The sequence below is a fragment of the Oncorhynchus tshawytscha genome, unplaced genomic scaffold (assembly GCF_018296145.1).
Source record: "Oncorhynchus tshawytscha isolate Ot180627B unplaced genomic scaffold, Otsh_v2.0 Un_contig_5649_pilon_pilon, whole genome shotgun sequence".
In the NCBI taxonomy this organism is placed as follows: Eukaryota; Metazoa; Chordata; class Actinopteri; order Salmoniformes; family Salmonidae; genus Oncorhynchus; species Oncorhynchus tshawytscha.
Genome location: NW_024608074.1, coordinates 25001 through 40000, shown reverse-complemented (window position 1 = coordinate 40000; position 15000 = coordinate 25001). Strand labels below are relative to the sequence as shown.

Sequence of the window (15000 nt, the reverse complement as noted above, 5' to 3'; positions counted from 1 at the left end):
CTCCATCTCCTCGTCATAACCTCTCAGTCCGTACCCACCACTCCATCTCCTCGTCATAACCTCTCAGTCCGTACCCACCCATCTCCATCTCCTCGTCATAACCTCTCAGTCCGTACCCACCACTCCATCTCCTCCCCTCGTCATAACCTCTCAGTCCGTACCCACCACTCCATCTCCTCTCCTCGTCATAACCTCTCAGTCCGTACCCACCACTCCATCTCCTCTCCTCGTCATAACCTCTCAGTCCGTACCCACCACTCCATCTCCTCCCCTCGTCATAACCTCTCAGTCCGTACCCACCACTCCATCTCCTCCCCTCCTCATAACCTCTCAGTCCGTACCCACCACTCCATCTCCTCTCCTCGTCATAACCTCTCAGTCCGTACCCACCATCTCCATCTCCTCCCCTCGTCATAACCTCTCAGTCCGTACCCACCACTCCATCTCCTCCCCTCGTCATAACCTCTCAGTCCGTACCCACCACTCCATCTCCTCGTCATAACCTCTCAGTCCGTACCCACCACTCCATCTCCTCCCCTCGTCATAACCTCTCAGTCCGTACCCACCACTCCATCTCCTCCCCTCGTCATAACCTCTCAGTCCGTACCCACCACTCCATCTCCTCTCCTCGTCATAACCTCTCAGTCCGTACCCACCACTCCATCTCCTCCCCTCGTCATAACCTCTCAGTCCGTACCCACCACTCCATCTCCTCCCCTCGTCATAACCTCTCAGTCCGTACCCACACCACTCCATCTCCTCGTCATAACCTCTCAGTCCGTACCCACCACTCCATCTCCTCCCCTCGTCATAACCTCTCAGTCCGTACCCACCACTCCATCTCCACGTCATAACCTCTCAGTCCGTACCCACCACTCCATCTCCTCTCCTCGTCATAACCTCTCAGGCCGTACCCACCACTCCATCTCCTCGTCATAACCTCTCAGTCCGTACCCACCACTCCATCTCCTCGTCATAACCTCTCAGTCCGTACCCACCACTCCATCTCCTCCCCACGTCATAACCTCTCAGTCCGTACCCACCACTCCATCTCCTCATCATAACCTCTCAGTCCGTACCCACCACTCCATCTCCTCGTCATAACCTCTCAGTCCGTACCCACCACTCCATCTCCTCGTCATAACCTCTCAGTCCGTACCCACCACTCCATCTCCTCATCATAACCTCTCAGTCCGTACCCACCACTCCATCTCCTCGTCATAACCTCTCAGTCCGTACCCACCACTCCATCTCCTCGTCATAACCTCTCAGTCCGTACCCACCACTCCATCTCCTCCCCTCGTCATAACCTCTCAGTCCGTACCCACCACTCCATCTCCTCTCCCACCACTCGTCATAACCTCTCAGTCCGTACCCACCACTCCATCTCCTCCCCTCGTCATAACCTCTCAGTCCGTACCCACCACTCCATCTCCTCCCCTCGTCATAACCTCTCAGTCCGTACCCACCACTCCATCTCCTCGTCATAACCTCTCAGTCCGTACCCACCACTCCATCTCCTCCCCTCGTCATAACCTCTCAGTCCGTACCCACCACTCCATCTCCTCCCCTCGTCATAACCTCTCAGTCCGTACCCACCACTCCATCTCCTCGTCATAACCTCTCAGTCCGTACCCACCACTCCATCTCCTCCCCTCGTCATAACCTCTCAGTCCTTACCCACCACTCCATCTCCTCCCCTCGTCATAACCTCTCAGTCCGTACCCACCACTCCATCTCCTCGTCATAACCTCTCAGTCCGTACCCACCACTCCATCTCTCCTCATAACCTCTCAGTCATAACCTCCTCTCAGTCCGTACCCACCACTCCATCTCCTCGTCATAACCTCTCAGTCCGTACCCACCACTCCATCTCCTCCCCACGTCATAACCTCTCAGTCCGTACCCCACCCACTCCATCTCCTCGTCATAACCTCTCAGTCCGTACCCACCACTCCATCTCCTCCCCTCATCATAACCTCTCAGTCCGTACCCACCACTCCATCTCCTCGTCATAACCTCTCAGTCCGTACCCACCACTCCATCTCCTCTCCTCGTCATAACCTCTCAGTCCGTACCCACCACTCCATCTCCTCGTCATAACCTCTCAGTCCGTACCCACCACTCCATCTCCTCGTCATAACCTCTCAGTCCGTACCCACCACTCCATCTCCTCCCTCTCAGTCCGTCCCACCACTCCATCTCCTCGTCCCTCTCAGTCCGTACCCACCTCCATCTCCTCGTCATAACCTCTCAGTCCGTACCCACCACTCCATCTCCTCGTCATAACCTCTCAGTCCGTACCCACCACTCCATCTCCTCGTCATAACCTCTCCATCCCTCCCCTCGTCATAACCTCTCAGCCCACCTCCATCTCCCTCGTCATAACCTCTCAGTCCGTACCCACCACTCCATCTCCTCCCCTCGTCATAACCTCTCAGTCCGTACCCACCACTCCATCTCCTCCCTCTCGTCATAACCTCTCAGTCCGTACCCACCACTCCATCTCCTCCCCTCGTCATAACCTCTCAGTCCGTACCCACCACTCCATCTCCTCCCCTCGTCATAACCTCTCAGTCCGTACCCACCACTCCATCTCCTCGTCATAACCTCTCAGTCCGTACCCACCACTCCATCTCCTCCCCTCGTCATAACCTCTCAGTCCGTACCCACCACTCCATCTCCTCTCCTCGTCATAACCTCTCAGTCCGTACCCACCACCCCATCTCCTCCCCTCGTCATAACCTCTCAGTCCGTACCCACCACTCCATCTCCTCGTCATAACCTCTCAGTCCGTACCCACCACTCCATCTCCTCGTCATAACCTCTCAGTCAGTACCCACCACTCCATCTCCTCGTCATAACCTCTCAGTCCGTACCCACCACTCCATCTCCTCCCCTCGTCATAACCTCTCAGTCCGTACCCACCACTCCATCTCCCCCCTCGTCATAACCTCTCAGTCCGTACCCACCACTCCATCTCCTCGTCATAACCTCTCAGTCCGTACCCACCACTCCATCTCCTCGTCATAACCTCTCAGTCCGTACCCACCACTCCATCTCCTCCCCTCGTCATAACCTCTCAGTCCGTACCCACCACTCCATCTCCTCATCATAACCTCTCAGTCCGTACCCACCACTCCATCTCCACGTCATAACCTCTCAGTCCGTACCCACCACTCCATCTCCTCCCCACGTCATAACCTCTCAGTCCGTACCCACCACTCCATCTCCTCCCCTCGTCATAACCTCTCAGTCCGTACCCACCACCCATCTCCTCCCCTCGTCATAACCTCTCAGTCCGTACCCACCACTCCATCTCCTCGTCATAACCTCTCAGTCCGTACCCACCACTCCATCTCCTCGTCATAACCTCTCAGTCCGTACCCACCACTCCATCTCCTCCCCTCGTCATAACCTCTCAGTCCGTACCCACCACTCCATCTCCTCCCTCCTCGTCATAACCTCTCAGTCCGTACCCACCACTCCATCTCCTCTCCTCGTCATAACCTCTCAGTCCGTACCCACCACCCCATCTCCTCCCCTCGTCATAACCTCTCAGTCCGTACCCACCACTCCATCTCCTCGTCATAACCTCTCAGTCCGTACCCACCACTCCATCTCCTCCCCTCGTCATAACCTCTCAGTCCGTACCCACCACTCCATCTCCTCATCATAACCTCTCAGTCCGTACCCACCACTCCATCTCCTCGTCATAACCTCTCAGTCCGTACCCACCACTCCATCTCCTCGTCATAACCTCTCAGTCCGTACCCACCACTCCATCTCCTCGTCATAACCTCTCACTCCGTCACCCACCACTCCATCTCGTACCCACCACTCCATCTCCTCCATCTCATAACCTCTCAGTCCGTAGTCCGTACCCACCACTCCATCTCCTCGTCATAACCTCTCAGTCCGTACCCACCACTCCATCTCCTCGTCATAACCTCTCAGTCCGTACCCACCACTCCATCCCCTCGTCATAACCTCTCAGTCCGTACCCACCACTCCATCTCCTCCCCTCGTCATAACCTCTCAGTCCGTACCCACCACTCCATCTCCTCCCCTCGTCATAACCTCTCAGTCCGTACCCACCACTCCATCTCCTCCCCTCGTCATAACCTCTCAGTCCGTACCCACCACTCCATCTCCTCCCCTCGTCATAACCTCTCAGTCCGTGCCCACCACTCCATCTCCTCCCCTCGTCATAACCTCTCAGTCCGTACCCACCACTCCATCTCCTCCCCTCGTCATAACCTCTCAGTCCGTACCCACCACTCCATCTCCTCGTCATAACCTCTCAGTCCGTACCCACCACTCCATCTCCTCCCCTCGTCATAACCTCTCAGTCCGTACCCACCACTCCATCTCCTCCCCTCATCATAACCTCTCAGTCCGTACCCACCACTCCATCTCCACGTCATAACCTCTCAGTCCGTACCCACCACTCCATCTCCTCCCCTCGTCATAACCTCTCAGTCCGTACCCACCACTCCATCTCCTCCCCTCGTCATAACCTCTCGGTCCGTACCCACCACTCCATCTCCTCCCCTCGTCATAACCTCTCGGTCCGTACCCACCACTCCATCTCCTCCCCTCGTCATAACCTCTCGGTCCGTACCCACCACTCCATCTCCTCCCCTCGTCATAACCTCTCGGTCCGTACACACGTTGAAGTCCACAGTAAATACCTCTTCACTACAATATTCTCTGTTGTCCCCTGGTTAGTCTCCTCTGCCCTGTTATGTTATCTGTTATATATATCTCTATATTCTGGCTTTTCATTTTAATGTGTGATTCTATAGTTTATCTTCACCATATAAAGGGAATATGAATGTCTTTAAAAGAGCCAAATAAAATGTATTATTAGGGATTCGTAGTGTGCAGGAGGGGGTCCGGTACCGAGTCAGGGTGCAGGAGAGGGTCGCCCGTACCTAGTCAGGGTGCAGGAGAGGGTCGCCCGTACCTAGTCAGGGTGCAGGAGAGGGTCGCCCGTACCTAGTCAGGGTGCAGGAGGGTGACCGGTATCTAGTCAGGGTGCAGGAGGGTGACCGGTATCTAGTCAGGGTGCAGGAGGGTGACCGGTATCTAGTCAGGGTGCAGGAGGGTGACCGGTATCTAGTCAGGGTGCAGGAGGGTGACCGGTACCTAGTCAGGGTGCAGGAGGGTGACCGGTATCTAGTCAGGGTGCAGGAGGGTGACCGGTATCTAGTCAGGGTGCAGGAGGGGGACCGGTATCTAGTCAGGGTGCAGGAGGGTGACCGGTATCTAGTCAGGGTGCAGGAGGGGGTCACCGGTACCTAGTCAGGGTGCAGGAGGTGACCGGTACCGAGTCAGGGTGCAGGAGGGTGACGGTATCTAGTCAGGGTGCAGGAGGGTGACCGGTACCGAGTCAGGGTGCAGGAGGGGGTCACCGGTATCTAGTCAGGGTGCAGGAGGGGGTCACCTGTATCTAGTCAGGGTGCAGGAGGGGGTCACCGGTACCTAGTCAGGGTGCAGGAGGGGGTCACCGGTATCTAGTCAGGGTGCAGGAGGGTGACCGGTATCTAGTCAGGGTGCAGGAGGGGGTCACCGGTACCTAGTCAGGGTGCAGGAGGGTGACCGGTACCGAGTCAGGGTGCAGGAGGGTGACCGGTATCTAGTCAGGGTGCAGGAGGGTGACCGGTACCGAGTCAAGGTGCAGGAGGGTGACCGTATCTAGTCAGGGTGCAGGAGAGGGTCACCCGTACCTAGTCAGGGTGCAGGAGGGTGACCGGTACCGAGTCAGGGTGCAGGAGGGTGACCGGTAGAGTCAGGGTGCAGGAGGGTGACCGGTACCGAGTCAGGGTGCAGGAGGGTGACCGGTACTAGTCAGGGTGCAGGAGAGGGTCACCCGTACCTAGTCAGGGTGCAGGAGGGTCACCAGTACCGAGTCAGGGTGCAGGAGAGGGTCGCCCGTACCTAGTCAGGGTGCAGGAGGGGGTCACCAGGAGAGGGTCGCCCGTACCTAGTCAGGGTGCAGGAGGGGGTCACCGGTACTGAGTCAGGGTGCAGGAGAGGGTGGCCGGTACCGAGTCAGGGTGCAGGAGGGGTGGCCGGTACCGAGTCAGGGTGCAGGAGGGGGTGGCCGGTACCGAGTCAGGGTGCAGGAGGGGGTGGCCGGTACCGAGTCAGGGTGCAGGAGGGGGTGGCCGGTACCGAGTCAGGGTGCAGGAGGGGGTGGCCGGTGCACCGAGTCAGGGTGCAGGAGGGGGTGGCCCGTCACCTAGTCAGGGTGCAGGAGGGGGTGGCCGGTACCTAGTCAGGGTGCAGGAGGGGGTCGCCGGTACCTAGTCAGGGTGCAGGAGGGGGTCGCCGGTACCTAGTCAGTCAGGGTGCAGGAGGGGGTCGCCGGTACCTAGTCAGGGTGCAGGAGGGGGTCGCCGGTACCTAGTCAGGGTGCAGGAGGGGGTGCAGGAGGGGGTCGCCGGTACCTAGTCAGGGTGCAGGAGGGGGTCGCCGGTATTCCACATGTGTTCGTATGGTACCATGGTTACCACATTCCACATACGAACACACGTGGAATGTGGTAACCATGGTACCATACGAACACATGTGGAATGTGGTAACCATGGTACCATACGAACACATGTGGAATGTGGTAACCACGGTACCATACGAACACATGTGGAATGTGGTAACCATGGTACCATACGAACACATGTGGAATGTGGTAACCATGGTACCATACGAACACATGTGGAATGTGGTAACCATGGTACCATACGAACACATGTGGAATGTGGTAACCATGGAACATGTCTTAACATAGCTATTCTCTAAGGGTCAAGAGGAATGCCGAGTTATTGACGAATCAAAAAATCTAATTTTACGTGTCCATTTTAAACCACAGTAGATCCAATCCACAGTGGCCAGTCAACTGTAAACTTGTCATCGCTGTCATCGACATCCCAAAGACGAACCACACTTCATTTGATACTGTTCATCTGTTATGGCTGCAATCCCGATATCCGGATCGATATGACAACTACCAGTGAAAATAGAGGGCGCCAAATTCAAACCACAGAAATCTCATAATTAGAATTCCTAAAACATACATGTGTTTTATATCATTTTAAAGCTATTCTCGTTGTTAATCCCACCAAAGTGTCCGATTTTCAAATAGGCTTTTCAACGAAAGCACTACAAACGATTATGTTAGGTCTCCACCAAACCACAATAAGCACAGCCATTTTCCAGCTGGATATAGCATTCACAAAAAGCATAAATAAAGATCAAATTAATCCCTAACCTTGAATTATCGTCATCAGATGACACTCATAGGTCTTCATGTTACACAATACATGCATGTTTTGTTCGATAAAGTTCATATTTATATTTTAAAAAAATCTGAGTTTACATTGGCGCGTTAGATTCACTCGTTCCAAAAACATCAAGTGATTTTTGCATAGCCACATCGTTTCAACAGAAATACTCATCATAAATGTAGATGATAATACAAGTTATACACATGGAATTATAGATATACCTCTCCTTAATGCAACCGCTGTGTCAGATTTTTTTTAAAAGCTCACGGAAAAAGCAACACATGCAATAATCTGAGACGGCGCTCAGAACAGCAGCCAAATTAGCCTCCATGTTGGAGTCAACAGAAACCAGAAAATACATGATAAATGTTTCCTTACCTTTGATGAACTTCATCAGAATGCACTCCTAGGAATCCCAGGTCCACAATAAATGTTTATTAGCTACTTTGGTTAGCGCGTTCGGTAAACAATTCCAAAGTCACAAAGCGCGTCCACTATAACGTGACGAAATGTCCAAAAGTTCCGTAACAGTCAGTAGAAACATGTCAACCGATGTTCTGAATCAATCTTTAGAATGTTGTTTACATACATCTTGAATAACGTTCCAACCGGAGAATTAGAATGACTTCAGATGACCGGTGGAACGCAGGTCCTTCCCCTGTGAACGCGCCTGGTGAAAGCATGGTCCACTCATGGCTGTGGTGACCATTTCCTGTGTCAATCGACCCCCCCTTCACATTAGAGTCATCAGACACAGTTCTATTGACTGCTGACATCTAGTGGAAGGTGTAGGAAGTGAAAACTCATCCATATCTCGCTGTAATTTCAATGAGACCTTGGTTGAAAATCTGCCATCTCCCAGAAAAAAAACAGGAAGTGGAATTTCTCAGGTGTTTGCCTGCTATATGAGTTCTGTTATACTCAGACATAATTCAAACAGTTTTAGAAACTTCAGAGTGTTTTCTATCCAATACTAATAATAATATGCAAATATTAGCAACTATGACTGAGGAGCAGGCCGTTTGATATGGGCACCTTTCATCCAAGCTACTCAATGCTGCCCCTGCAGCCATAAAAAGTTAACTCATTATTTGCATGTGTAAAGATAGTTACAACATGATAGTGCTTTGTTCTCCAACTCATCTTGTGTCCTTTCTGTCATCCTGTGAACCCCGTTCATTGCTGCTCACAGCTATATTTATTATTATGCTTTCACCTCCTTCCTTTTCTCCCTTCCTCTCCCTCCCTCCTTCCTCTTTCCCTCCTCCCTCTCTCCCAACCTCTCTCCTCCCCCTTTCCCCCCCCCTTTCCCCCCCTCTTCTCCCCCCTCCCTCTCCCTCCCCTCCTCCTCCCTCCCTCTCCCTCCTCCTCCCTCTCTCCAGGTGATTGATATGAACGAGTACCAACGGAGGAGGTTTGCGTGTCGTATCATTGACTGTCTGTTTAACACAGTGACAGGGAAGAAGATCGCCCTGCTGGGATTCTCCTTTAAGAAAGACACTGGAGATACCAGGTATCTATTTCCTATCTTCTATTCTTCTCCTCGTTCTCTCTCTCCTCTTTCTTCTTTCTTCTCTTGTTGCAACATCAATTCATTTTCTTTCTCTCGCTCTCTCTCAATTCAAGGGTCTTTATTTTCATGGGAAACTTAGATGAGTAGATGATAAACAAAAGTGAAATAAACAATTAAAATGAACAGTAAACATTACACTCACAGAAGTTCCAAAAGAATAAAGACATTTCATTTTCAAATGTCAATTTATGTCTACATACAGTGTTGTAATGATGGGAAAATAAATAAGCATAAATATGGGTTGTATTTACAATGGTGTTTGTTCTTCACTGGTTTCTTGTGGCAACAGGTCACAAATCTTGCTGCTGTGATGGCACACTGTGGTATTTCACCCAGTAGATATGGGAGTTTATCAAAATTGGATTTGTTTTGAGGGAGATATGTATCTCTAATATGGTCATACATTGGGCAGGAGGTTAGGAAGTGCAGCTCAGTTTCCACCTCATTTTGTGGGCAGTGAGCACATAGCCTGTCTTCTCTTGAGAGCCATGTCTGCCTATGGCGGCCTTTCTCAATAGTAAGGTTATGCTCTCTGAGTCTGCTCTCTGAGCTCTGTCAAAGCTTGTGGGTCAGTCACAGTGGTCAGGTATTCTTATTATTATATACGTCCCCAGTAACCTGTGGCGCTGATGTTTAGGCCAAGGTATGTATAGTTTTTTGTGTGCTCTAGGGCAACAGTGTCTAGATGGAATTTGTATTTGTGGTCCTGGTGACTGGACCTTTTTTGGAACACCATTATTTTGGTCTTACTAAGATTTACTGTCAGGGCCCAGGTCTGTCAGGGCCCAGGTCTGTCAGGGCCCAGGTCTGTCAGGGCCCAGGTCTGTCAGGGCCCAGGTCTGTCAGGGCCCAGGTCTGTCAGGGCCCAGGTCGGTCAGGGCCCAGGTCTGTCAGGGCCCAGGTCTGACAGAATCTGTGCATAAGATCTAGGTGCTGCTGTAGGCCCTCCTTGGTTGGGGACAGAAGCACCAGATCATCAGCAAACAGTAGACATTCGTCTTCAGATTCTAGTAGGGTGAGGCCGGGTGCTGCAGACTGTTCTAGTGCCCTCGCCAATTCGTTGATATATATGTTGAAGAGGGTGGGGCTTAAGCTGCATCCCTGTCTCACCCCACGGCCCTGTGTGAAGAAATGTGTTTTTTTGTGCCTATTTTAACCACACACTTGTTGTTGGTGTACATGGATGTTATAATGTTGTATGTTTTTCCCCCAAAGCCACTTTTCATCAGTTTGTATAGCAGACCCTAATGCCAAATTGAGTCAAAAGCTTTTTTTTTAAACCAACAAAGCATGAGAAGACTTTGCCTTTGTTTTGGTTTGTTTGGTTGTTAATGAGGGTGTGCAGGGTGAATACATGGTCTGTTGTACGGTAATTTGGTAAAAAGCCAATTTGACATTTGCTCAGTACATTGTTTTCGCTGAGGAAATGTACGAGTCTGCTGTTAATGATAATGCAGAGGATTTTCCCAAGGTTGCTGTTGACCCACGGTAGTTATTGGGGTCAAATTTGTCTGTCTCTGTTTTGTGTAGTGCCTGTCTCTCTCTCTCCTCTGTCTCTCTCTCTCCTCGGTCTCCTCTCTCTCCTCTGTCTCTCTCTCTCCTCAGTCTCCTCTCTCTCTGTCTCTCTCTCTCCTCGGTCTCCTCTCTCTCTGTCTCTCTCTCTCCTCGGTCTCCTCTCTCTCTGTCTCTCTCTCTCCTCGGTCTCCTCTCTCTCTGTCTCTCTCTCTCCTCGGTCTCCTCTCTCTCTGTCTCTCTCTCTCCTCGGTCTCCTCTCTCTCTGTCTCTCTCTCTCTCCTCGGTCTCCTCTCTCTCTGTCTCTCTCTCTCCTCGGTCTCCTCTCTCTCTGTCTCTCTCTCTCCTCGGTCTCCTCTCTCTCTGTCTCTCTCTCTCCTCGGTCTCCTCTCTCTCTGTCTCTCTCTCTCTCCTCGGTCTCCTCTCTGTCTCCTCAGTCTCCTCTCTCTCTCTGTCCCTTCTCTCTCTCCTCTCTCTCTGTCTCCTGTCTCTCTGTCCCCTCTCTCGGTCTCCTCTCTCTCTGTCCCCTCTCTCTCTCATCTCTCTCCTCGGTCTCCTCTCTCTCCGGTCCCCTCTCTCTCTGTCCCCTCTCTCTCCTGTCTCCTCTCTCTGTCCTCTCTCCTGTCTCTCTCCTGTCTCCTCTCTCTGTCCCCTTTCTCTTTTATCCCGTGTGTGTAGGGGTAACGTGCCTGTCTCTCTCTCTCTCTCTCTCTCTCTCGTGTGGGCTAGGTTAATCAGTGTGTGTGTGTGTGTGTGTGTAGGGGTAAATTGCCTGACTTGGAACCTTGACCTGATATACTCATATAGAACACACATTAACCACCCCCCCCGCAGAGTTAATCATTCATATTATGGGATGCCAGGTAGCTTAGCGATTTAAGATTGTTGGGCCAGTACTGAAAGGTTGCTGGTTTGAATCTTCCAGTCGACTAGGTGGAAGAGAAAAATCGATCTGTGCCTTAGAGCAAGGCACTAAACTGCTCCTGTAAGCCTGCTAAATGACTGACGTGTGTGTGTGCGTGTGTGTGTGTGTGTGTGTGTCTCTCAGGGAGTCTTCTAGTATATATATATCTAAGTACCTGATGGACGAGGGAGCCAAGCTCCACATCTACGACCCTAAAGTCCTGAAGGAACAGATCATTCTGGACCTCTCTCAACCACACATCTCTGAAGACCCTCACAGAGGTAGAGGAGGAGGGGGGGTGGTGGTATGTCTGCCTGTGGTATGTCTGCCTGGCTGGCTGCCTGCCTGGTTGCCTGTCTGGCTGGCTGGCTGTCTCCTCTACTCGTCGTGCATTAGTTTCCATAGAACACATAGCACTCATTGATCATCCCTTACACATGTATAACTCTGTTGTGTATCTGTGTATTGTAGTGTCTGAGCTGGTCACAGTGTCAGTGGATCCCTACCAGGCCTGTCAGGGGGCTCACGCTCTGGTCGTCTGCACCGAGTGGGACATGTTCAAGGTGAGAGACACACACACACACACACTATTCCAATCCTATAAACACCTAACATCAACTGTGTGTGTGTCTGTGTCTATGTGTGTGTGTGTGTGTGTGTGTGTGTGTGTGTGTGTGTGTGTGTGTGTGTGTGTGTGTGTGTGTGTGTGTGTGTGTGTGTGTGTAGGAGCTGGACTATGAGATGATCTATGACCACATGTTCTCCTCCTTTCCGTGTGTGTGTGTGTGTGTGTGTGTGTAGGAGCTGGACTATGAGATGATCTATGACCACATGTTGAAACCAGCGTTTCTGTTTGACGGCCGTCGCCTGTTGGACCAGCTCCACCCCCGCCTGCAGAACATTGGCTTCCAGGTAACACACACACACACACGCTCGCTCTCTAACCGCCTGGTTTCACAGCGCTGGAAGTGGTATGGCAGGAGCAGTGTAAACAGCCGCTGGGTTTTAATTGGCTGATTTCTCAGTCCGTCACCAGTCTAACCGTTAGGCCCCTCCCTCTACGTTGTTGTGGACTTCACGGCGCCAGCGATTTTTAAACAAGGAAGTGATTTAGGAAAATTGTAAAAGTACTGTTATCATACAAATAGTTTTCACATAGAAGCTTTATTTTGTCCGGATCTCGGAATAAATTAGTCTTCCCAAAAAAATAATATGGTTAATGAGATAATCTATTTTGATCGGCCATTTTTCTAACGTCCTACATTTATACAACAGTCTCAGGCTCTGTCCCGCCTCCATTTAGAGCCACGCCTCCATAGTCATGTGATTCGCTCAGAATTTTAATTGATTAGCATGTTACCCTCCACCCCCATGTTACCCTCCACACACTGTTACCAGGCACCATGCCCCCAGCATGTCAGGCCTGGGGGGACAAAGTTTTACTGGGTGTGTGTACAGAGTTAACCAGACTGCATCTCCTCTGTGTGTTTCCTGCAGATCGAAACCATTGGTAAGAAGGTGACGACATCTCGTATCCCCTACACACCCACGGCCGGAGTCCCTCGTATCAGCATCAACCCTGAACCCCCGACCAAGAAGACCAAAGTCTGACACCCACCCCTCAGCATCAACCCTGAACCCCCGACCAAGAAGACCAACGTCTGACACCCACCCCTCAGCATCAACCCTGAACCCCGACCAAGAAGACCAACGTCTGACACACACCCCTCAGCATCAACCCTGAACCCCGACCAAGAAGACCAACGTCTGACACCCCTCAGCATCAACCCTGAACCCCCGACCAAGAAGACCAACGTCTGACACCCCCCCCTCAGCATCAACCCTGAACCCCGACCAAGAAGACCAACGTCTGACACACACCCCTCAGCATCAACCCTGAACCCCGACCAAGAAGACCAACGTCTGACACACACCCCTCAGCATCAACCCTGAACCCCGACCAAGAAGACCAACGTCTGACACCCCCTCAGCATCAACCCTGAACCCCCCCGACCAAGAAGACCAACGACACCCTGCATCACCCCCCCGACCAGCATCAACCCCCTGAACCCTGAACCCCGACCAAGAAGACCAACGTCTGACACCCCCTCAGCATCAACCCTGAACCCCCGACCAAGAAGACCAAAGTCTGACACCCCCTCAGCATCAACCCTGAACCCCCGACCAAGAAGACCAACGTCTGACACCCCCCTCAGCATCAACCCTGAACCCCGACCAAGAAGACCAACGTCTGACACCCCCTCAGCATCAACCCTGAACCCCCGACCAAGAAGACCAACGTCTGACACCCCCTCAGCATCAACCCTGAACCCCCGACCAAGAAGACCAACGTCTGACACCCCCTCAGCATCAACCCCCCTCCTCCCTATCTACCATTCTTCCTCTACGAGGACAATCATTGATAATCAATACGTTTTGATGCTGCCGGTTTTATTTCCTGTTGTAACTGACCAATCACATTAATACTGCCTCATTTCCTGTTATAACTGGCCAATCACATTAATACTGTCTCATTTCCTGTTGTAACTGGCCAATCACGTTAATACTGTCTTGTTTCCTGTTATAACTGACCAATCACATTAATACTGCCTCTCATTTCCTGTTGTAACTGGCAAATCACTGGTTCCGATTTTATACAGACAGAAATAATGTCCTAAATAACGTCCCCTTTCATGGTGCTCTCCTGGTCCAACGTACGGCCCTATAGAGGGTGTCATTTCAGATTGAACAAATCCTTCTAATATCCTGCCTTTTTATATAGACTGGTGATGTCATCAACCTGCGACCTAAATAACGTCCCCTTTCATGGTGCTCTCCTGCTCCAACCTACGGCCCTATAGAGGGTGTCATTTCAGATTGAACAAATCCTTTAATATCCTGCCTTTTTATATAGACTGGTGATGTCATCAACCTGCGACCTAAATAACGTCCCCTTTCATGGTGCTCTCCTGGTCCAACGTACAGCCCTATAGAGGTGTCATTTCAGATTGAACAAATCCTTCTAATATCCTGCCTTTTTATATAGACTGGTGATGTCATCAACCTGCGACCTAAATAACGTCCCCTTTCATGGTGCTCTCCTGGTCCAACGTACAGCCCTATAGAGGGTGTCATTTCAGATTGAACAAATCCTTCTAATATCCTGCCTTTTTATATAGACTGGTGATGTCATCAACCTGCGACCTAAATAACGTCCCCTTTCATGGTGCTCTCCTGGTCCAACGTACAGCCCTATAAAGGGTGTCATTTCAGATTGAACAAATCCTTCTAATATCCTGCCTTTTTATATATAGACTGGTGATGTCATCAACCTGCGACCTAAATAACGTCCCCTTTCATGGTGCTCTCCTGGTCCAACGTACAGCCCTATAGAGGGTGTCATTTCAGATTGAACAAATCCTTCTAATATCCTGCCTTTTTATATAGACTGGTGATGTCATCAACCTGCGACCTAAATAACGTCCCCTTTCATGGTGCTCTCCTGGTCCAACGTACAGCCCTATAGAGGGTGTCATTTCAGATTGAACAAATCCTTCTAATATCCTGCCTTTTTATATAGACTGGTGATGTCATCAACCTGCGACCTAAATAACGTCCCCTTTCATGGTGCTCTCCTGGTCCAACGTACGGCCCTATAGAGGGTGTCATTTCAGATTGAACAAATCCTTTAATATCCTGCCTTTTTATATAGACTGGTGATG

General features: G+C 51.3%; 1 protein-coding gene across 1 annotated transcript in view; it reads left to right on the top strand.

Moving 5' to 3' along the window:
- LOC121843253 (UDP-glucose 6-dehydrogenase-like) overlaps positions 1–12974 on the top strand; it is a 20458-nt gene extending 7484 nt beyond the window's left edge. Inside the window, exons 6-10 of the mRNA XM_042312839.1 lie at positions 8672–8802; positions 11423–11559; positions 11750–11841; positions 12080–12190; positions 12776–12974. Of these exons, the coding sequence (XP_042168773.1) occupies positions 8672–8802; positions 11423–11559; positions 11750–11841; positions 12080–12190; positions 12776–12889 (585 nt within the window). The 3' untranslated portion in view covers positions 12890–12974. The remainder of the gene's footprint in view (positions 1–8671; positions 8803–11422; positions 11560–11749; positions 11842–12079; positions 12191–12775) is intronic.
- The last annotated feature ends 2026 nt before the right edge of the window (positions 12975–15000 follow it).